Source organism: Saccopteryx leptura, chromosome 2, assembly GCF_036850995.1.
Source record: "Saccopteryx leptura isolate mSacLep1 chromosome 2, mSacLep1_pri_phased_curated, whole genome shotgun sequence".
NCBI classification, from domain to species: domain Eukaryota; kingdom Metazoa; phylum Chordata; class Mammalia; order Chiroptera; family Emballonuridae; genus Saccopteryx; species Saccopteryx leptura.
This window is the reverse complement of record NC_089504.1, coordinates 28,892,925-28,917,246: the sequence shown is the minus strand read 5'-3', so window position 1 is coordinate 28,917,246 and position 24,322 is coordinate 28,892,925. Positions and strand designations below refer to the sequence as shown.

General features: G+C 47.3%; 1 protein-coding gene across 1 annotated transcript in view; it reads right to left on the bottom strand.

The window, feature by feature from the left end:
• ABCA1 (ATP binding cassette subfamily A member 1) overlaps nt 1-24,322 on the bottom strand; it is a 132,509-nt gene that overhangs the window by 58,387 nt on the left and 49,800 nt on the right. Inside the window, exons 6-9 of the mRNA XM_066367523.1 lie at nt 18,667-18,788; nt 15,964-16,140; nt 6,608-6,700; nt 1,500-1,740 (exon numbers count right to left, since the gene is read on the bottom strand). Coding sequence (XP_066223620.1) covers nt 1,500-1,740; nt 6,608-6,700; nt 15,964-16,140; nt 18,667-18,788 — 633 coding nt within the window. The remainder of the gene's footprint in view (nt 1-1,499; nt 1,741-6,607; nt 6,701-15,963; nt 16,141-18,666; nt 18,789-24,322) is intronic.

Genomic DNA, 24,322 nt, shown 5'->3' with positions numbered 1-24,322 from the left:
TCACGTATCTTCTACACGCTGCAAAGACAATATAACTTAAAAAGTAGGGGGCGAAGGGGTTGTTCACAATTATATCTGTTGCGAAAATGAAGGTTCCCCTGCGTTAACTTGCAAAGCCAGGGAGCAGGAGAATAGCATTTCAGAAAATGGCCCGTAATGCCATCCCCTTCCGGCTCGCAAAGCAGCCTGCGATGTCTGGAGTGCTTTGTTCCAGAGGAAAATAAAAGGTTCTTGGGTTACAGTAATGCACACAAAGCTGCCCCGTCCATGTCTGACAGACACACCTGTGGTTCAAAATGGAATAAGGCTCACTTGCATCCAGGTTTCAAGGAAAGGGATGTTGTTGTCTGAAACTGTAACACTGGCTCCTCACGGCCATCAGGCACAGGACACAAATGCCCACTGGACTGCCAGGTGTGAGGAGCAGATATAGAGTTACGAAGTTCTTTAATACCGCCTTGCAGCTAAGAACCAAAAACAAAGAGCTGATCCATTGCCCGGGTCTGATGTGAATCACACGCCACCATTAACAGGTATTTCAGAGGCTGAGTGGTTTACTGGAAAAAAGTATGAAGCCACGACGCTCTGGGCTTAATCTTGGCTCTTGTGGTGTGACTACAGTGTGGCTCTGAACAAGTCACTTAACCTCTCTGAGCCTACACAATGTGGGCTGATAAAACCTTCCTTGAAAGATTATTGTAGGGGTTAAATGAGAGAACAAACAGGAAGCACAGGAAATGTTCCTTAAGTGTTGACTTTTATGTTGTTATTATTGTAACAGTTATTGTTTAGGGGTTTTTTAATTTTTTTTAATTTTCATTAATTTTAATTTGTGTTAACATGGATTCAAGTGTCCCATTGAATATAACTCTCACCCCACACCCCATGTCCCTATTTATCCTCACTTTACCCCCCGCCCCCTAACTCCCTCCCCCCTTCCCTCAAGGATTTGCTGTCCTGTTATCTGTATGTCTGTGTTGTGTATATATTATTTCACTAATCCCTTCACCTTCTCTGATCCCATTCACTTTGTTCATTAGATTACACATAGAAGTGAGATCATATGATATTTGCCTTTCTCTGCCTGGCTTATTTCACTTAGCATAATGATCTCCTGTTTAGTTTTTGTTAGAAAGCATACCGCAAGGGGGAGGAAGAAGGAGAGGGAGGGGGAGAAGAGGAAGAGGCTTGATTACTCAGGGAGCCTCTCTCCTACGTCTCCCAGTAAACTAGGAAACTGGTTTTCAATCATTCATTCATTTGATAAAACACAATGGGAAATCGAGGTGTACCAGGCCCCATTCGAAGAAGGGGTGACAGCTAATGAGGAAAAGACTCTCCTCCCCGAGGCACTCAGTCTGGTGAGCAAACAGACATGTGAACACCCTGTGCTGCTACACAGGAGAAAGGCGAGCCCGACAGAGGGGGTGACACGGGGCTGACTGAGTCCACATCTAAGGTGGGCTGGGGCCAGGGCTTCGGTCTGCACAGACACTCACTTGTAGAGTTGTCATAGAAGGTGCCAGCATCCTCCTCGGTGCCATTGCCCCGAAAGAGGGCTTTGTAGTTGTTGTCCTCATACCAGTTGAGGGACTTGATCTTCAGGCCCCCACCCTCGGGATGGCCACAGACGATGCGGGAGACAGCCTGGTATATCTGGGTGGAGGAGCTGGAGCCATTCCTGTTGATCAGAAACATCACCTCCTGCCGCATGTCACTCCAGCTCCGCATGCTGAACAGCTGAGGTCAGGGATCAGGAGGGAAGGGAGAGGGAAAGGAGAGGGAAGAGGAGGAAAGGGAGGAAGAACAAAAGAAAGAAAGACACATCTTATTTTCTTGACCTCTCTCCAAAGCCACATCCCAGAATGTATCTTGGGTGACGCCACCTCGAAGGAGTTGCTATTACCAGAACCCTGCTGGCCCTGCTGTGGTCTGGGGACCAGCAACATCTGCGGCACTGAGGGGTCTCACATGCATATTCTCATCTGTCGTTCTGCAGTTCAAATCTGCATTTTCACGAGATGCCCTGCGATTCCCAGGCACATTAAAGGGGGAGAAGAACAGCTTAGCAGTCAGTGGAGCCCCTGGTGATGGGTTTTATTTCATTCCAATTATCTTCTGGTGTACAGGAGAGGCTGCTTTCTCTGAACAGCTGTGTGTTCAAGGGCATACATCACGATCTACTCACACCCTCAGTCGCGGACTCATTTGTAAGACACCTCCAACTTCAGTGTGTAAACTGAGGACCTCTCTGCCCCTTGGGGAAAAAGCTACATGTGCAATGTCAGTTAAGGGTTGGGCAATGGGGACAGCGTGAGAGGGGAGATTCGAGTTCAAATCCCAGCTATGTCTCTCATTAGCTTCAAGCCTTAGAAAAGTTACTCCTCTTAAGGCCCAACTTCTCTCTCATCAGGACGATGACAGAGTGTGCCGGTGAGGCAGCAATCACATGATATAGGAGAGGCGGGCCCTGCGCGGAGGGGGCCCCTGCGCGGAGCAGCCCGCAGTGGTGAGTCAGCCGCCCCGGGCAGCGAGGGGCTGTGTCTGTGACTCACGCTCCGTGAGTGTTTTGTCTTCCACACAAACGCACTCCATCCAGCACCGCGTGGAGCTCTTGGCCCAGCTGCTCTTACAATTATTTATAGAACACTTTGTATTTCTACACTTTTCACAATAAATCATTAATAGATCCCTACATTCCTTGAAAAGTCCCTCCCTGCCTGCTCTCACCACCTGGAAGACAGCCGTGGAGAGGGCAGGGACAGGCTGTGGGACCCAGCGCAAGCCTTGGCGAAGGCCTGAAACTGGGTCCCACGCGCCCGGCACTCCCTGTCACAGGAGCCTGCCGGTTCCCGTGAGCCACGTGGCCCTGGATGCCGGAAATCCAGGGGAACGGGGCACTCCGGGGTGGGTCAGACATCACAGACATGGGTCCCTCCAGAGAAGGGGCAAACCATACACCAGGAGAACACAGTGAGCTTCTCGAAACCTGCCTGAGGTACTCAGGCAGAGAGGGAGCGACAGCCAGACCACCTTTCCTGTCCTACGTGGGTGGAGCAGCCCTGAAGATGTTGAAGTCCAGTGAGTAAAAGCCCTCCCTGCTCCTCCCACCGGCTGCCCCACCACCGCCCTCCTGCCACGCCCCACCCAAAGAACACACTTCTTCCCACATAAAACCAGCACAGCCTCAGACAGAGGCACCTTGAGCGATGAGAAGTTCTTTCCAGCTGTGGGCTCTTCCCAGCACCTGTCTTAAAGACAAACTCCTACTCACTCTCCCAAACCCTTAGCTCCTGCGCCCCACATCTGTGCTGACGCGCCCCCGCTCACAGCGAGGGGTGGCTGCTCATCCCCAGCCCACAAAAGGGGGGGCCCAATCATCTTCTGTGGAATGAATGAAGGGCCAACAGACTCACTGCCTCCTCAGTCCACCGCAATGTGCCCCCACCACAGTCTCTTCTCAGTTTAACTGCCAGAATGTCGACAGTCTCATACGTACTACAGGTCACGTCGTATGCCCGCCCCTCTGCTCCAAACGCTCTGCTGGCTTCCCATCTCACCCAGCAGAAATCCAGGCTGACCAGGCCTACAGGGTGTTCCCCTCCTTCACTGACCTCTCACCTCCAACCCCCCTCTCCCTTGCTCACTTCCTTCTGGCCACACATCAGCCTCCTTCTCGGTCTTTATCTACACTCCTTCATCACGCCCTACATAGGTGTCTTTGTATCTGTGCCCCCCCACCCCTGCTTGGAGGGCCTTTCCTTCTCCATGAACACACTGTCATTTCCTCCAGGTTCAAATGCTACCTTATCAGAAAGGACGTCCCTCGTCACCCCCCTTTGAGACAGCACTTCATCACAATCTTCCTTCCCTGCTTTGTTTTCCTCCAGGAAACACTCCGCTGTCACGTTAGGTAGTGGCCAGTCTCCCTGCCCACATGGGCCCCAGGAGGACAGGGAGGTTACTGTGTTCACTGCCGAGTCCCAACATCAAGCAGAGCCAGGCACCTGACAGAGCTGGGTGGTTAAAGATGCCGGTCCCTGCCCCGCCGTCCCGGTTTTCTCAGGCACACCTTCCCTGTCCCCTAGACGTGAAGCTCGTGTCAGCTCGGACTCACCTAGATAGACCCTCTCAACTGCCAAGTCCTGCTTGTCTGGATTTTCTTTCTTCCATGAGTCCCCTTTCTATTCTATTACCAGCTACCATCCGAATTCATCAGACAGGCGGGCGACAGCAGCAAGAACATGGGCTTTGGGGTCCAAAAGTCCTGGGTTCGAATCCCAGCTGGGCCAAATAATTAACCAGGTAACTGTGGGCAAGCTGTCTAACGTTCCAGGGCCTGTCATCTGTAAAACGGACACGGTAAGACCCATTCATATTTGTCACACGGAAAATTGGGTGCAACCGCATGAACCAGGGCAGCTCCTCAGAAAATGTTCTCTTCCTTCCCCTTCAAGGGTCCGGCTTTGGTCGAAACAACCGACTTCCTCATCCAAACTCTGAACAGATAAGCAAGTACACTTATTTATTTATTTGCCTTCTCCCATTTGTCCCAGAGAAAGAGCAAGTCAGAAAATGAGTAAGCTGTGGTCAAAGTGACCTGAAGCTTTTACGCTGAGAGGAGCAGATGGCCCTGCCTGCCCGGGACCAGGGAGCAAGCTGTACGCGTGGAAGCAGCTGCCAAGAAAAATGTATACGGCTCAGCTGGAGACTTTCCGCCACATCAGCAGTGGGGACATCACATGCTTTTAATTATTTTTTTGTACCCCAGACAAAAGGCAGGCCAGTGATGTAAGAGGAAACAGCTGGCCCCAGACCAGCCCTGAGTTTAGAGGCAGCCTCCCAGGTCCCTGCGGTGCCGTCCCTGAGGCCGGGAGAGGGCCTGGGGGGAGGGGAGTCAGTTCAGGGCACATCAGTGTCAGCAAGCAGGGCCCTAGAGAAACGGCTACGGACTTGCAGGGATGTTTCTGCTTCTCCTTCTGCCTCCCGGAAGAACCCCAGGTGACCCAGCCTCCCCGCCTACAGAAAGGTCACCAGCATTCCTAACTGAAATAACAAATGGCAGGCTGGAAGAGGGCTTCTTTTCCTGAAAGGGACCCAAAAACCAAGGCTCTTCAGTCACACACATGAGTATAATTAGGAGAACCCAAAATGATAAAAGTGTTGACTGTTTAATCCCGGTTTTTTTCTATATTTTCCAACATTCTGCATATTCCACAGTGAACACGCAATATTTTTATTCCCATAAAACAAAGTAAATAGTAATATTTGAGAACAATGATACAAATGCCAAAACATTAGAGCAGGGTTTTTCAACTGCCGTTCCATGGCCCAGTCTGCCAGAAATTTCATGCCAGTCCATGAAAGAGTTAACCTCCCTGATTGATACGGTATCAAGACTATAGACCCAATGATCTTAATAGTCAAATTCACTTATGTTCAGGGTGATTTCTGCCTTAGCGGTCACCAAAATAATTCTGTTTTCACTAGTCCCCAAGTATGAAAAGGTTAAAAACCACTGAGTTAGAGAAGCAACTCAAAATAAGGCTGGACCAAATCTGCAAAAATTTCCCCACAAACCAGCCCTACCCCAATGTCCTATCCCAGTGATTTTCCACTGGTGTGCCACAGGGATTTGTAAAACGTGCAATACCTGGCTATTTCTTTAGTCAAGGGCACTGACCCCTTTTCCCTTCGATTGTCAAATTTAAAAAACGACGACACACAACACAACCACAGCCATCCGGTGTGAATGAACCAAAATTACACCTATTTCTTTTGTCAGATCGGCAAAAAAAAATGTATTTTCTGGGTGTGCCGCCGAATTTTGGTAATTAGTGCATATGGGCCATGAGACCGAATAGGTTGAAAGTCGCTGTCCTGTACATTAAGGCCTGCCTTGTTCTGGCCGCTGCCCACCGGCTCGGGCCCTACACACTGGGCTCCAGACGGCCCCTCCGTTCCCAGTCTCGTTTGAAACCGGCTGGGTGGCAGAACGGTGAAGCACCCACTGGCCGAGCACCTACAGCCCCTCTGATCCTACCGCAAAGGTTATCCCGATACATCCGTCAACACGTGGACCCGGAAGGCCGGTGCGAATCAACGTTCACCAAGACTCTGCATTCCCAAAGTGGAACCCCCGAGGCCTGGTGTCCACAAGGGAAAGATCTGCTTTAAAGGTACCCCCGGTGTTCCCTTTACTTAGCAAACACTTTTCGGTAAAGAGATTCTCTGGTCTTGCAACTGAAGAAGAAACATGGAGCAGTTGCTGGGAAGACAAACGTGGCCAAACGGGGGGTGGGGTGGGGGGTAGAATTACCTTCTTTCCAATAGAGTTATTAGCTAAGAGTGGGAATAAAAATGGAAGAAACTTCTAGATAGTGGGCCTTTAGCCACTAACTCATCAGCTCTGAAGCTGCTAAGCATGTGTCTTCATCTCTAAAGTAAGGAGATCAAACCACATCAGTTTTAAGACCACGGATGCCTCTAACATTGATCGTACCTTGCATATGATATGCAAAGCAAAACAAACCTGTTAGTCAAATTAGAGTTAAACAAAAGTGATGGTGGAAGGTCCACCTCCTGGTACTGGAATGACACTACTTACCTCTTGGCCCAGAGTCCCAAGGCTGTCCATCAAAATTCGTGTGCTTTCAATTAGCTCCTTGCTCAGGACGGGAGACAGAGAGTCGAGTTCCGTCTGGAACAACAAAAAAAAAATCCTTTGTTTTCCAGTTTAAATGTAAACCTGCAATCTCTCTTAAGAATAAACAGGTCAATTAAAACCACTCACAATCTGGAGTTTAAAACACAAGAAACCCACTCCTGACCAAAAGAGGACACTAGAATTATTCTAACGCTACAGTTGCGGGCTATTTATTTCACGTAAGACTTACAAATTATTCGCTGAATGCTTTCAAATGGTGCAGAAATATATATTTATTAAAAACTAGTTGATATGTAATAGATTTAAAAAAAAAAATCTCACGTGTGTCCAAATGCAACCCTAACTACAAATTCCCAACTCTGTCTGTAGTTCTGCAAGACAGGGATATGGGAATGGCCTTGAAAACTACATTTGTGATGGCTCAACAAGAAAAGAAAAAATATAAAGTTTAAAGCTACAAAAAATGGCCCTGGCCAGTGGCTCAGTGGATAGAGCACTGGTCCAGCATATGAACGTCCTGAGTTCAATCCCCGGTCAGGGCACACAAGAGAAGAGACTCTTTGCTTCTCTCCCCTTCCTCTCTTTCCCTTCCCCTCCAGAAGGCAGTGGCTCAATTGGTTCAAACATAGCCCAGATGCCGAGGACAGCTCAGCTGGTCTGAGCATTAGCCCCAGATGGGGTTGCCAGGAAGATCCCAGTCAGGACACATGCTGGAGTCTGTCTCGCTATCTCTCTTCCTCTCACTTAAAAAAAGAAGGAAAAGTAAAGAAAGAAAGAAATAACAACCAAAAGCCCAGGAAGAAGGAATTGTCTTTCACATTGCTCAAGTCAGCCCTATTGCTAATACTGGAAATTTAATACAGAACACTTCAGTCTAGTTTTAGTCAAACTCTTTATATTTACTTACTTATTTAATCACTGTTACAGACCACCTAGCTACACAGCAAATATAAGAAAATAATTAATTAGACCCAAGGAAAAGATACATTAGGGCAGACAGCCTAAGCCAGAGAACAAAAGGAATGCGATTCCTGAGGAGCCTCAAAGTCAATTCCGAGTTTTCAGGCTTCGAAAGAGAAAGACGGCGAGTCAGTTTCATCATCCTTATTTGTTACATGGGGAAGTCGAGGTCTTCAGGGAAAACCCATCTTTCCTTAATGCTCCTACGGGCCTTGCTTTATTCAGTACCAGACACCTCTGATAGGTAGAGAAGGCTGGGCTATTTTGGATATCTGTCATCTATCAAAGATTGCTGTGACATTGTAATTCAGACTGCATGGGAAATGGCTAAGAGTGGAGGGAGCTCATTATTATCTCTGAGAAACAGCAGCCTGGGTTGTTTTCCTTTAAAAAAGCATTCCAAATGCAGAAGATTTAGAATCATCATGAGCATCACACTCTCTGTGCATAATCCTGCTTGTGCTCTTCTGAGAGAGTCTGCCTCCAGGTTGTCTGAGAGAATCGGTCCAGCCTGATCTGTGATCTCCTCCAGAATGGCTTTCTCACCACGGTCCAGCATTTCCACACTCTGTCCTCTAACGGACCTACGTCTTCCTTAAATGCTACACTCACATAGGTCTCTGTGATACAACCACAGATTGTGAGTGAGTGTCCCTTCAATGCAGTAATCCTGAGGAAAAACAGGTGGTGTGTGTGCGCGCGTGTGTTTTAATCTCTCTCCTCAGGCTCACATTTTAACTAAAGGTTACCACGCTAGAAGTTAGCCCTGCAGTAGGAAAACTTTTTATGAACTGAGAGGTCTCCATTGGAAGACATAAGAGGTAAAGTATTTTTGTGCAAACCACGAGGTCTGCAAGGTGATAGCTGTTCAGGAATGTATAGCAAGACAAAAAAAAAAAAAAGAAGCCAAATACCTTAATGTAAATTTTTAAAACTTAAAACTCCATTCATCTTTAATGTATAGCTGGAAATAAGATTCTGAGCATTCTTGTCACGCTGCTCTCTCTCCTCTGGTTGTGGGGACCTGGGGTGGCCACACAAAGCCCTGCGCAATTGACTCAAATTCCTCCTGCCTCTGTTTTGTCTCAGCGTTGTGGCAGAGTCCATGATGTCACGCACATGTCACCGTTCTTCATGAACGTCAGAGGCCACGTGCAGAGCATCTCGCACAGCGCCTGCCACACGGGTCCTCGCAGCCATGAACAACTCCATCCCCGCCTTTCTCCTCCCTTCCTTGACAGTTTATTACCAAAATCAACAGGCTCTGGCCCACAAACAGGGTTTCCTGGTCCTTGTAAAGACGTACATCCTGGGGGAAATTCCCCAGGGCTAAGAGACCAAAGAAAGAGGCTGGCAGTTCAGGCATCACATCAAGAGTTTATGAAAGAAACTTACAGAGAAGCAGAACCTTAAGCAGCAAGATGGCAAGATCTCTACACCAAAAGGCAAAGGAGATACTGTATAACTATAGCCAAGGGGCACGTGTTAACATTGAGGGCTTCTAGCCACAGGGCACAGCTTACTCGGAGCTGTATGATCCAAAGCAGTAAACAATTCAATGGGCCTGCTTTTCTCTGCACGAGCATTCCCTTCAGGTGATCCGGGCCCCTCCTCACCGGGGTGAACTGGCAGTCAGCTTGCTTGGGCCAGGTCAGCTGGCCTCACAAGGCAGTAGTGGCCACAGTAAGTCCCGTGAAACATTTCACCCAACCATCCTCCCTTCTGTTTCTTGGCTAGCTCTTGGACTTCCTCTCCTGTGGAGGCGCCCTCTCTCTTTTGCTGGGCAGAGCTAAGAGTTGTCCCCTCCGAGCACACCCACACACTCCAATGTGCTTTTTCTAAAACTATAAATCCTCTCCAGTTCAAGGCTAAGTATATTTATACTAGACACAAACACACAAACTTGCCCAAAGTTGTGATTATGTATGTGTGTGTTTCTCTATCTGCATATATAGATATACACATGTGTCTTTATCTTAGTGGATATTTATGCATACCTTCTATGTATATAGTAAGTGATATGGGCTTTACTTCTACAGTAGTGATATACTTTCCTTTCTAACTTATGCAAAAGGAAATATTAGATAAGTTGTACCAATTGCACTTGAATACGATCGAAACCATGACTGAGGATTGAATAACCAGGTTTTGCTAACACGGTGTGGTCCTCAAAGCTCAGGCACCAGACGCACAGCGGTGCATGTCAAGCATGCAGACTTCAGATACTGACTGAACCAGAAGTAGGAGTGTGACCGGGAACCCCCAGGGCATTCTTTCGCATGCAGAAGTTTAGGAACCAGTAAGACACAGCACTTGGACAATATTCACATCAATTTTTCAAAGTATTCTTTACATGAAGGAGGTTGTGTGTCTGGCCCACACTACAGGAGGCTTTGGATCGTGAATTAGTGAAGAGAAGTCAATCAGTTTACGTGACCTTGATTGGGACCCAAGATGGTGCCAAACACACGAGGCCAGGTACTCACACCAACGGCGTACATCAATTACCAAGTGCAAAAGCCCAGGTTTGTAAAACTCTGGACCCAACATTGGCCCCTTGTCATCATTAGCAGCCACCTTTCCCCAGAGGGGACAAATCAATGAGCAGTTCATGCCTTTCTTAGAATACATCTTCGCCATCTGAATAAATTAAAATCTGCATAAGTAATGGTTTTTCCTTCAGGTTTATCAACCTGCATGTCTTCACTTTGGGTCAAGCTTATCCTTGTTTTAAAAGCTACATAATTCAGCAAAACTCCAGGCACACAGCAGGGCCTCCTGTGTGACTTTAACTTACAAGTGTAGTTGACCAGGGACATAAATATAAGGACCTGGTTACATTTACTGCGGGTACCTGACACCAATGCAATACTGTACACCTTACTGTGTGGCTTTGTTGTCAATAGTATGAGCTTCGGTTTAACTTACTGATTTAGGTTTTAGTCTCAAAGAAACACTGACTAAACCCATCCATAAGTAATAATAACCAGAACAGCCGATGCCATGATTAGGATTTTTTTGATACCAATCGTTTGAGATACATTATTACTATTCTTTAACAGTATTGGCAACCTGTAGTCAATACAAATTTCCACTTTCAAAGAAGTATTGGCTAGAGTTATACACACAAGTGTAGGTTGACATCACAGGGTTAAAAATACACACATAATTTAAATTCAGACCAGATTCAAAGCTTAGAAGATCTATTGAGCTATTATTTTGCTGAAGACTGCATTTTACTTTTCTGTGCTTAGATATTATAAAATACAAAGAATGGACTAATGCAAATCATCGAACTTAATATTACAAACTACGTGGTGGGAAAGATGGGCTGTCTATTACTCTTGCTGGCACAGCTACTTATTCACATTAGAAAAATGAATAAATTTTCCTCTTCAACCACTATATAAAATTAAATTGGGGGGTAGAGTCAATAAAGAGCTAAAAGTAAAAATGAACGTTTCAAAAATATACTTATGAACTTAGGGTAGGAAAAGTCCTCAAACAAAATATAAAAAGTCCAAACCAAATTAAAAAAAAAGTGACATCAACTTTCAAGAGTAAAAACTGTGCCACAAAAGACAACATAAACAATGTGACAAAGTAGGACAAAGGCCGGAAGAATGGATGTATCTATTTAATTTTAGTATAAAAATGGAATAGCATGCAGCAGTTAAAGTTAACCAGATGCCACATGTATTAACACTGATAACCCCCCCAAAAATTTAATGTTGAGTGAAGAAGATAAGCTGCAGGTGAACACACACATTTATACAATGTAAACACAAGCACACCAACACGTTACACTGTTATCAACAGAACGAAATACAAAGTAAGGTTGCACAGAAGCACGCAACTCCAGAATAGTGGTTATCACTGATGAAAGAGATACAGAATCCATAGGTGGCATCAACTGTATCTGTAATGTTTTATTTCTTGGAAAGACTCCAAAGTAAGCATAGTAAAAATGATGAAGGGGGGTACATGGGTGTTCTTTATGTAACTCTCAGTACCTTTTTGTACATTTGAACTATTTCATAATTTCTCTCTTTCATTCTATGAAAGATGAGCGAGGGAGAGGAGGAAAGGGAGACGGGGCAGGAATGAAGGAAGGTAAAGAATATAAGCTGGCATGAGCACCTTTACGATCTGGAAGATGTAGCTTCCTTAAATAACATTAACCCCAGGCAACACGCCTTGAAACTAGGTCACTAAATGAAGTCTGAGCACCACACGCCTGTACTACTGTTAACTGCGGGTTCCTGGCTCATGCTTACTTGACAAAGACAGGCATAGCTTGCCAAATCATTTTTCCCAAAAGCTCCAGTAAACAATTCAGTTTGGAATCCCTACTATTATTTTTCCTAACCAAAAACATTCCCTTGGCTATGAACTCATATCAGTCCCTACTGACCACAGGAGGAAAGTGATTTTCTTATATGAGGAGGAAAAATAAAACTCAGTGAAGGACTGTACATTCTCTGTTGAACTAACAGGAATTCATGTATTATTCAATATTTTTAGATCATAACTAAATACTGTTATATCATTAGAAGAATACACAAATGCTTATTGTGTTACTCAAAAGCTCCCACCCACCTCTGCAAAATGTGTTCATCACAATAGTAACATTTCCTAAAAGCATGACATTCTGTGCTGCTGTCCCCAGAACGACAAAGGCCATTGTGCCCCATCCTCTCTGGGTCTAACAGATGACTTCTTTATTTTCTTCCTTTCCTCCCTAGCTTACAAGCTAAATTGTAAAAGCCTGCAAATTTACGAGGCCATCTGATGAAATTTCCGAGCTGGTGTTTCATTGCAACTCCGTGTTCAGCATGGTGTCCTGGCATGCATTAACTAGACGCCCAGTCCATGTTTGTGGAAGAAAACTCCAAAAAAAGGGAGACAGATGCCCATTAGAAGGGCTGGATGAACGGGTGTGAGTCCTGCTTCAAAGGTCATTCAGGTTCACAGGTCTTATAGTTACATCCCTGAGTCATTCACCCCCTAGTCTTTTGGAGGCTCCCCTTGCTCTCAAGAGGAGACCCGATAACCTCACAGAGCTCATGATCAGCTAACCCTTGCTCATCTCCACAGTATCACACCTTACACTCCTTCTCCCATCAAACTCCCCATAGCTCCCTCCACTGCACTCTGAGCTACTCAGTCATGTGCCCCTAAAGGCCACCTTCTCTTCCCCTCCAGATACATGCACATGCCACATCCTTTGCCCAGAACACTCGTCCCCTGGTCTTTACCTGACTAACCTCTATTCTTTGGCTCCAACTTAGAGGATACTTCTTAATGACCCTCAAAGACGGGGTTACGGGGCCCCAGCAGGGCCTGCCCAGCACCCAGAGAGGGGCCATCACCACGCTGCATAGCATCTGCTCCTTGCTTGGTCTGTCCCATCTACTTCCCCACCACCAGCGAGGCTCCGAGAAAGCCGTACCTTGCTCACCACTGTCTCCCTGACCCAGTACGTGGCACAGGTCAGGGTTCAATAAATATTTACTGAATGAATGAGTGAGTGAATGAATGAATGTGTTTGTTTAGAGAGGATCGCAGTACAAAATGAAGATTTGGAGGGATTGCATTAGAAGTTACAACCAACTAGAAATAAAACATAGAACATCTGTGAAATGAAAGTGTTAATTGAAAATTTATGAAAGTCTTACTACACAGAAATATTTCAGTAACTCTACTACTAAGTAAAGTGAAATGAGGATATATTTTCAATATAACGCATAATTTTGTTTTCCTTCTGCTGATGCATGTTACCATGTATTTATTGAGACATTTCAAACTTCCCTTAAATTCTCATTAAGTAGACTAAAATCTCCACTTCACTTGGCCCATGCTCATAAACTCCAACTCAGGACTAAGATTTATGTTGTAGTTCAGATAGAAAATAAACCACAGACCAGCATCAATAACTCTCACCACCCAGAAGCAGTCATTGTCTCTTTCCAATGATTTACTACATGACAATAAAGTTTTCCTTTCAGGGACCTTGTAATGTTTTTTTTTTCATCAAAACAGTGAATGATAAAATGCATTGCTGAGGAAAATATTATTTTTTTAAAAACAATTCAACAATTTAAATATCAACTTGTAAACTTGACCTGTTTAAGGCATTAAAATACTTCACTTTTTTTGTTGTTGTTACTAAACACAGTTAAATATACCACATAGCTTAGAACCAAAAAAATCATACTTCCATCCTAGAAATGGCAGGACTTTTCAAGGAAGAAACAATATAACGGAGGCAAAAATGCACAGATGGAGTTGAGTAGCCAGACTAACACACTGCAAAATTCACTGAAGTTCTATCCGCAGATCTAAGCTCCCCTTTCCCCACAGGAATCAGGTGAACACGCTGTCTGAACACTAAATCCGTGGGGCATGCCACCCTTCCATTTACCGAATAATGAGAATTGCAATTGCTTCTCGAGCAAAAGCCTGTGTTGTAAACAGTTGGGCAGTAAAATCAAACAGAGCCAAACAAAATCTGATACTTCACACAAACGTCTGCATTTCAGGAAGAAAAAGAGGAAAAGCAAGTGTTTGCTCCTGCAAAAGACTCCTGCAAAAGAACCCACACAAATGCTTTAAGGACTACACACGACTAGCTGAAATATCCAGCCCCCAAAAGCACGAGCCCAGCCCCGTCTGGATTCTACGTCCTTGTCTAAGAGTCAAGAAGGCAGCAAACAAAGACCCTTCAAGACAAGGATGACTTGGCTGACCCCTCCTCCGTCTTCTCCTTCCAGCCATGCACAGCTCAGCTGTGAGGTCACTGGTCTTCCGGGGACCTCAGGGCACCACTCACTGCACCTCCTTTGTCCTCTAAACTGAGTTCCGCCTCTGCGAGAATGTGCTGCGGGAATCAGCCGATGTGTGAAGAGAACCCTCTGTTCCACTTACACAGAGCTTCCCCTTTCATGGTGAAGGTACCGTCGGAGGTCAAGACCATCTGGTCCCATGGGTGTGCAATCCAAGTTGTTACTGAAATGGTGGTGAAGCTGTACGCCTGTCCTTCCTCACTCAAGACTCAGCCTCCATACCCTCCACTCAAGGCTCAGACGCCACCCTCACATCACGGAGGCGGCGGTGAGCCAAGGACTAGACACCGAGCCCAGCTAACCTCGCATTCTGGTCACGACGGCTCACAGTGTCCCGTGTTGACAGACACCTTTGTCAGGGAGCTGTTTGAGGTCATCGGTGAGAACGGGGATGAGAGGGCAGCCCTCGCTCTACAGACCCAGTTCCTCTGGGAAATTCTGCAAGTTACCAATCTCAGCCTTGAAGCTGGAATTATCGCGGGTTATCTGGATGGGTCCAATCGACCCACATGACCCCTTGAAATGAGCAGTGAACTCTCTGTGGCTAGAGGCAGAGAGATGTGGCCAAAGGAAAAGTCAGAGAGATTCAGCACCCCTGGGAGGACCCATCTCTCCACAGAGAGTCAGATTTCTTTTTATTACGATGAGGAACATCATCTCATTCCAGGCACATCATTCTTCCAGGGCTCTTTCCCTGGTTTCAAGAGGAACTACAAACAAGTCAAAGTGCTCTCTGGTGAGCAAAATAACAACACTGGATGCTACATGATGTTGTTGGAAGGTATTTCACCAGCGCTCTCATAAAACCACCCCAAAACGTGTCTGTTCTGGAACTACATATGATACAGCACCCTAGCGACCAACATGCTCAGGTTCATACCCACTCTTTGAATAAGAATGAACATGTACTGTATTCTTACGGACTGCTTCTCTGAACTTGTGGAGTCCTAGGACTGATCACACTTTGTTGGCAACTTTTTCCTTTTGAAAATGCAATTCCATCGTTGATTAAGCTAATTATTGAGTGTGCTTCCATCCAATTCCAAGGTTTTCCCGCTGTGACAGTTCAAAGAGTCTCCTTTCTGGTGGGCTTTTTAAAATGAATAGGTACCTATCTCTCTATCAATGGTTTTGAGACTTCTTTTCAAAACTCTGGGAAGTCTTTCTTCAAATAAACTCTTAAAATCTCAAATAATTTAAAAACAAAAACAAACAAAAAAAAAAAACAGGTCTTCTCTGATGGAAATAGGCACAAGGAACTTTGGGCTTAGACTCAGAGCCGCACCCATCTCATTCTTTCCTCCATTTACCCCTTGGGAGATAGCCCAAAAGTTTGAAAAGAACAGTTAGAATACCACTGAGCTAAATCACGTCTCAAACCTCCAGCCAGCTCTGCGCTGCTACAAAAACAAAGTCCTGTTGTCCAAGGAAAAATGTCACATTCCAAAAGAATTAGTGCCTGAAGCTTCTCCGCACACACAGCCTACTCACCAGGACCGGCTTCAGGATGTCCATGTTGGCACGAAGCGCCCGCTCGGTGGCATCCAGCTGCTCCCGCGGCAGGCTGCACAGCTGGGCAGCTTCCTGGTCGCCAAGCCGGATCACCTCTCCTAACTTTGATCCGCCACACAGATCAGACAAGTGGAACTGGGAGCCTTGCAGAAACACCTAGAAATGTTCCGTGCAAAGAGAAACAAGCAGAACCAGATTACAAAGATGGGGAGTGGGTCTTGGCAGCTCTTGGGGGCACTCATCAATAGAGCTTTGAAGGATGGGCACCAGGGCAAAAGCCCAAAACAGCAGATCTCTTTAAGGAACTTTGGGATGTGTCAAGGCATGATGGGACAGGACACCGAACACCTGAATGTGGCATTTGACTCATCGTCTGCCACTCCCTTGTCCCAGAGAAGAAAAACTCTAAGTCCGACTCTTTTCCCCAAAAGTGGGATGCATGATTCAGTGATGATAAATGTCGAGTTGTGAACTCCTGAAACCACTTTTATTAGAGAAAAAAATATTCTCCTGATTTTGGAACTTATATATGTTAAATGGGGATTGGGCTGAATTATAGGGAGGAAAAAAGCATGTATACCAGGGGTCCCCAAACTTTTTACACAGGGGACCAGTTCACTGTCCCTCAGACCGTTGGAGGGCCAGACTATAAAAAAAACTATGAACAAATCCCTATGCACACTGCACATATCTTATTTTAAAGTAAAAAAACAAAACAGGAACAAATACAATATTTACAATAAAGAAAAGTAAATTTAAGTCAACAAACTGACCAGTATTTCGATGGGAACTATGGGCCTGCCTTTGGCTAATGAGATGGTCAATGTGCTCCTCTCACTGACCACCAATGAAAGAGGTGCTCCTTCCGGAAGTGCGGTGGAGGGCCAGAAAAATTGCCTCAGGGGGCCGCATGTGGCCCACGGGCCGTAGTTTGGGGACCCCTGATGTATACTATACTGCTCACAAAAATTAGGGGATATTTCAAAATTAATATGAAGCGATAAAATACTCTCTAATTTTTGCGAGCAGTATATTTATTTGTAGGGACAGATATTTAACTGATGCAAAGAACTACTAAAGCAATTTCAGAATTTGGAAGTCTTCATTTTACTTGCCCCGAGCAGAGAACCGGAAAGCCAAGCTTCTCATCTCATCAACAGGCCTATTCTAAGTCATACTTACCTATTCATTATAGCACAACACCCCCCACCCCAGCCAAAGAGCCTCTGCTTGGCCATATTTTGTTTACTTAACTGGCTTTCCGAAACTGAACTTCTTGTATGGTCCGTCCTGTCCATTAGATAGCAAGGTCAATAAAATAAGGGGCCTTGCTTTTCCTATTCACTTTGTGTTCATGGTGCTGGAACATTACAGACAGGAAATATTGCTGGAATAAGGAATGGATGATCCAGCATCTCTATGACTCCGTTACAACCTCCCCTGTTAGTTTAAGTTAGTGCAGCTTGACCTGCTTGTCGTTCATCTGGTGAGTGATGAACCAGAAGCTTCACAAAACCCATGCAGCTTCTTAACACTGCAGAGCATGTGGCCCGCCCCAGTTCCCATTAAGTGTTTACCTACCGCCAGGCACTCGTGAGCAACTCCAGGTTGACGCCTTCCTCTAAAACTGCCCTTGCTTTCGGGATGCCAGCTTACCTTCCGTCTCTGTGTTTAAGAGCACCGACTACACAGAGACTTTAATGACACCTCTGAGACCACCTCCACACATAGGAGACCCCTTCCTTCAAACTGATTGGACGTGACAGATGTGAAATTGGCAGGGGGCGACGGAAACCATGCTAAATGCAACTATTTTCATACGCCTGCTCAAGCCTCTGGCCCATCTCCCGACCACACAATTGCTAAACACAAGGCATATTTTCCTAGTTTCATAAGGGCGAGCGGTAAGCATATTTTTCTAATTTTAAAAGTTCCAGATCGTGCACGACAAAAGCTCTTCTTGCATTCAGGCACACACACATCCACTCCTTCTGCTTATCGTAAAGACAAGCTGGTATGTGGACACGAGACGGGTTCAGGAAGGAGCTGCCTTTCCTGCCAGGGAATACACACGAGAAGCTTCACTAAAAATCAATCATCTCGCAAGCTGGGTCCACCATCCACGGCACAGGAGCCATGAGCTACCTAATGGGGCCGGAGGAAGCTTTCTAAGAATGTAACGTAAAAATTCTATAGAAACACTAATGTTACTTCCTGGTTATATAAATTAAAAAGAAAGAACATTTCCTCCGTATGTATCTTTCTTTAAAGGAAGCATTACACGTTCAAATCTGCTGACAGAGCTGCTCCTGATTAATGAGCCTCTCTACCCTGGTTATTGTCTCAGAACCGTGAAATTTTAAAGAAAATGTTTCACTCATCTTAACATAAATTCACTCCCCCCCCCCCTAACTTCAGGAGGAAGCTACCAAGAAATGCCAGTTGACAGGCAAGAAATCAGTTTAATTTCAGCCAGCTGGCCCCTGATGGCAGGTTGTACACTCCACTCTCTGACAGTCTGGTAACGCCAGCCGAGCAGGGAAGTAAAAACAGGTGGAATCTGAGCAGACACCCTCCTTCAGCGCCATTCCAGAGACAGGGGGTTATATCTGTCTTCCCAGGGGCTCTGCAACAGCGTCCCGGCCACCAGCCCCGCCGCAGCAGCCTGCGGTGGCAGCTCACCTGGCGAAGACTGACATCGGCCCCCAGCACCTTGTCCACAGTCGGCCTTGGCAGAGAGAGGTTGTGAGTCAGGAATCCAGAGAAGGTTTCATTGTGCACCAGGAAATCCCGAAGTGTCAAACCTGCCGAGAAATCGCGTTTTATTTTCATTTAATAAATAACTCTGGAAGAAAAAAAAAAAAAAAGTCAGCACAAGAGGATGAGTGGAGAAAAATATCATATTGAATGCCTCGTTTTAAACCGACGGGCAACCGCAGGCTTCTGGCCCGAGCGAGCCGAGAAGCAAGGCTCGGGAGCTTGGCCGCCTCGGGAGCGGTGTGAGGGGCTGCTCCCCACCGGCGTGGAGAACCACGCTCGGCAGGCGCTCCTGCACCCAGACCCTGGGACTTCAAGGACGAAGCCGAACCTTGGAAATGCTCTCACCCACCCCACTTGAGATCCGTGACGCGGACACGAGCCCCACCGGCCCTGCCTCCCCGCTGCCCGTGCAGACGGCTAACACCGGAGGTGTAAATCCGACTCTAAAGAGTCGGATTCCCACCAGCCCTGGGGCTGATTTCCTCTCACAGCACAGTGGTTCCCAGGCTGGAGTGGGCAGCAAGGTCACCCGCGGGGCCTGCTGGAAAAGACTGCCGGCCCCCATCCCCAGAGCGTCCAGGGTGCCTGGGACGAGGCTGGAGAATCTGCGTCTCTGACAAGAGCCCAGGTGATGCGTACGCTGAGGTTCCAGGGCCCCCACTTTGAGAACCACTGGGGCAGAGCGCTCCGTCTATCAAGCCGCTTTGCACACACACGGTCTCACTTTAATCCCCAACACGGAACATGTGATATAGAGCTCCAAAACCCGGGTCGGCGGGGCTTTAAGAAAACACGCAAGTACACATTAACAAATCACCCCTACTAATGGCTGGATGGCTGCAGGGTTTTGTACAGAACCCCTCTTAAAACTGAGCCCCCCAGGTACACTGAGAAAAGGCTCCAATCCCACGTAGTAAAGTAGAAAAGCACCGGCCAGAAACCCAGAATTCAGTCCGCAGGGTTGTAGGCTGTGCACGGGGTGTCTCCTGCGTATGTCATGGCACCTTCCTGAACTCAGCTGCTTCATCTCCAAACGGAGAGATTTCTGACCAGATGCTTAGTAGGGGCCCCGACTCAAAAATACCATCGTTTCCCCTGCCCTATTTCACTTGGCTGTCCTCTCCTCCTTCTGCCCCACTCTTAATAACCTAACGTCTTCCAACAAAGAGAAAACCAGCTGATGGTGACCACACAGCAGGGCAGTCATCATGTGCAGACTGCAGCCCACGGGCCCAGGCACGGCCCGACCTCTAGGGGGCAAACCCTGCAAACGCAAATCATTTAACTCCAGAGAAACAGGTCATATCTGAAAACAGGGCTACTGTGTGAGGCTTAGGACAGGAGTTAAACCCGGGACCTAAGGGAGGCAGGTGCAGAGATAGAGTTAGGGGCGGCCCAACAGCCCATCCAGAGTCGCATTAGTGCTGCCTGATCCAGGTATGTTCTGCCTCAGCAAACTTGAGGAATACAGAGTTATAGGAAGGAATTAAGCACAGCTCACACCTCGAGAGAAGTGATTTTCCAGCTGCACCTAGTTATTCCTCATGACGCCTTCAAGAAGCTGCTATTCCTTGCCCGGTGCGCGTTCCTCCTCAGAACAGGTGCTCCTGCAGATGGCCACCTGCATGGTGCTCGCCGTCACATACGACATTGCACTGTTACTGTAGGATTCGCTTCTGTCGTTCTCAAACCTCAGAGCACCTAAGATTCACTGACGAAAAGATTCACTTAGGAAGCGTGCTAAAGCCCAATCCCCTGAGGTCCTGAAATAGTGGATCTAGATTGAAACCTAAGAATCTGTATGTTAATAAGTTCAGATTTCTAAGACAGGAGGTCTGGGGACCACACTTTTAAGAATATTATTTTATTTGTATATGATACCCACTAGACTATGCCTCTAGGACACAGACTGTGTGTTTTTACCTCTGTATCACAGTGGCCAGGTCAGGGCCTGTCAAAGAATTACTGGTGAATGATGGTTGAATGATAAATACTAGAAGATGGGATTAGGGCTAGGAAGATTCCAGAGTATCCAAGCAACATCCCAGGAGACTTCCTGTCAGCTGTGCAGGTCCAAGAAGGGTCCTGGGGTGTCAGGATGACGCTCCCCCTCCCCAGAAGCCATATCCCAGGAGTAAACAGGATCCCCAGTCACTGGTATTATACACCAGGGACACAAAGTGACATCCAGGGTGTCCCAGTATCCCTACGGCAGGGGTAAACAGGAAGGAATGTAGGCCAGCTTGTGGCTTCGACTGAGGCCTGGCATGAAAAGCCAGACACTGAGCACAGTGGAACAAAGGAAAAAGCAGCGCACTCGGAGTCGGACCGCTCTGAGCCCCTGCACAGAAGAGAACACACAGGGGCTGTCACTGCGCAGGTGGGCCAGCGACGCCTCTGGAGTGTGGAAGCCAGGGCAGTGTGAGGACACCGTGCTAGGGGAGTTCGGGACAGCCTTCCCACCCCGGGCGGGGCTGCTCAAGCGTGGGAGGCCGACCCAGGCTGCGCGTGCCACGGGTCTAGGTCACGAGCAACATTCTCCAGACCAACAAGGATGCTCAGTGTGTTTATAAGATTCTTCTGTTATGTCAACAGGTTCTGAGGATGAGAGCAGCTGGGTGTGATCAAACTCCAACCACCTATCACCGAATTCCCTGGAAGAGACGTAGGAACCAAGAAGCTGATTCAACAGTCCAGGACCCTGGCAGCACATGCATGCACAGAGGTGGTGAGGTCACTGGGCGGGGAAGCGGCAAGGGGGCCAAAGACTCCCGGCTACGGAGAACTTGCACTCTGGTCACACGGACACTGCACATGAGGACACGTAAGAGTCAACCACCAGCAGCAGCAGCAGCAGCCAGTGTGCACACAGAAAGGCAATGGGGTGCAATACACAGGTTCTCAATCTTGGCTCCCACCGGATGCGCCAACAGAGCTTTACAAAAGTCCCAGTGCCCCGACCACACCCCACATCCACTAACCGGAACTGGGGCTAAGACCCAGGCATCCGAATTTTATAAAACTCTCCTGGTGATTCCAGACAGGTCTGAGAATCAAGGGTGTGGTAGAAAAATCTGGAGTATGGGGCCAGAAAAACCTAAATGTGATGCTGGACTCCATTTTTTTATGAACAGCGTGGCTCTGAGAAATTCATATTGCTTTCCTGTGCCGAAGTTATCAGTAACCACCTTTCAGAGATATGAGAATTAGAGATATTCAAACATAAAGCATGAATGGTGATCAACTGGCTCATGGTATGTGTTCAATAAATGGTTCTCCATGGTTCTGAAAAGGGTTTGTTTCACTCAATATTACCAACGTGCCACGACGAAGTACAGAGAAAAGGTAAGCACGCGGACCGTGCCCTCGAGGGGCTGACTGGCGTCGCAGAGGCAAATCAATGAAGCAGAGAGAGGACAAGAACGCCAGGGGAGGACCGTTCACAGAGCGTTTCACCAAGATGAGGTTCGTCTGCCAGTGTTCCGCTGTGGGGAGCCGGGCTGAAGCCACGCTCGGGAGAAGGACAGAGCCAGAATTCTCCCGAGGCTGCGGCTGGTGAGAAGAGGGCAAGGCCCCTCGTGACAGCAGGGACTGGGACGCCCTCTCGTCACAGTGCCGTGCACAGAATAGGTTCTCACAAAAAGGTTTTTAAATGAATAACTTTAACAACAAGCAGATAAACACAGAGGAGATTCCTCTCAAAGCCGAAGAGCTGTAAGTCAGGATGAGAAGGAAGAGGAAGGCGTGTGGTCTGAGGCCGGAGCGGAGTGGCTGTGTCTCTCTGGTCTCGGTTTTTCTCCATGATGTGGCTGGCAGGAAAATGAGTGGAGAAGCCAAGAAGATGGAGAAAACCAGATGTCTGAAACTGTCTCTCTCTCTCCTTAGCCCACCCCTCCCTCTATGACTTGGGCCGTGACTCATCTCCTCCAGGAAGCCTGCCCTGACTTTCCCACCCACGAGCTGGGTTCGGTAGCCTTCCTCTGTGCCCTGAGAGCACCCTCGGTTTCCCCTCCAGCACCTCACAGGTCTGGGTGCGGTGGTCTGAGCACACCTCTTTCTCCCCTGGAGGAAGAGAAGTGCCTGATGGCCAGGACTCTGTAACTCTGGGGTGCAGTGCTGCCTGGTGCAGAAAGGCACTCCGTGAATGGTGGCCGTACGAAGGAATGAATGAACACAGGTGAGTGATTTAACCAATGAACAGAGATCATCTGGAAAAGGCCAGGGCCGGAGGAGTCATTCTCCTTGCAGTGGTTAGGGAAGAGTGGAACAGGACACAGCTTCACGTGAAACCAACCAGACAGAGAGAGCGCTCAAGCTTCTCCGAGCCCACCAGCTGCGTCAGCCCAGGTCACGAAGACAGTCAGGCGAGTGGAAGCTGGAAGCCAGGAGTGGGGAAGTGTCAACAGAACCAAATGGGGTGACAGCGGCATCTACCTCCCTGAGCGGAGCTGGGGGGTGAAGTGAGAAAGTGTATCTGAAGCCCCAGCATAATACCAGGTGCCAAGAAAGGGCCTCAATACAGATGGCGACTACCATCATCACTGTCAGAAAGACGCGTCTCATTAGCTTTATTGCTAATCTGCCCCTAAAGCATGTGCTTTTAGAATAGACAGAAATACAGAAGTGACTTTGCCAACCAAATGGAGAAGTTGAATTTATGATGTAAGAAGGTGCGTGCACGTGCGGGCGCATGTGTGGTGTGTGTGTGGTGCGCGCGAGTGTGTGGTGTGTGTGTGTGTGTGTGTGCATCTGTGTTATGTATCTGCCTGGCTGAATTCCTGAGTTGGACAGAATTCCTGAGTTCTTTCTGCTGATACTGTCCATAAGAGAAAGAAATGGTTGAAGCTGACTGATTTGTCTATTCAGAACTTACAGAGGAATAAACAACCTAGCATTTTACAGGAAATCAATAGGGAAGATCAATCCAGGAGCTCACTACAAGGATCAGCACAGGTGGAAGATGACCAGTAGGAAAGACCAGTTATTAGAGGCAAGACAGGAAACACCCAGTGTGAAAGACAGTCACTTAGTCATTTAACTTTGCCCAGGTGAGTTGGCAGGCCTTCAGTTTTCTTATCTATAAAACGTGGGATGAGAAGTTGATCTCAGAGGTCTTCTCACAGATGGTATTAAAAGGTAAAAGGAAATCAGCCCTGGGTATAATGTCAGAAGATCTGAATTCAAGGCCTAGCCCTGTGTAATCGTGAGCCTCACTTTCCCCCTTCTCCACAGGTAACTGAGAGGGCATGAACGCTGCCACAGGGCATGGCCACCAGGGAGCTGGGCTGTTTTATAAACAGAGAGTCCACACTGCCTGCAGAGAAGACTGGATGGAAGTCAGCCTCCAGCAGAAGGCCAAGAGAGCTTCCCTGCTGCAACCTCTCCACTGCAGACAAAAACACTGGATCTGCTGAACGCAGCCTCCTTAGATTTGCCTGGAGGAGCAGATTGTGGCCTGCCCAATCCCCAAGAGCTTCCTTTGGGTGCGGTGAGGTGGGGCAAAGGAAAGAAGGAAAAATGAAATCAGGACCTTGGAGTCTAAAGAACAAAACAAGTGAAATGTGTGTTGTGTGGGCTA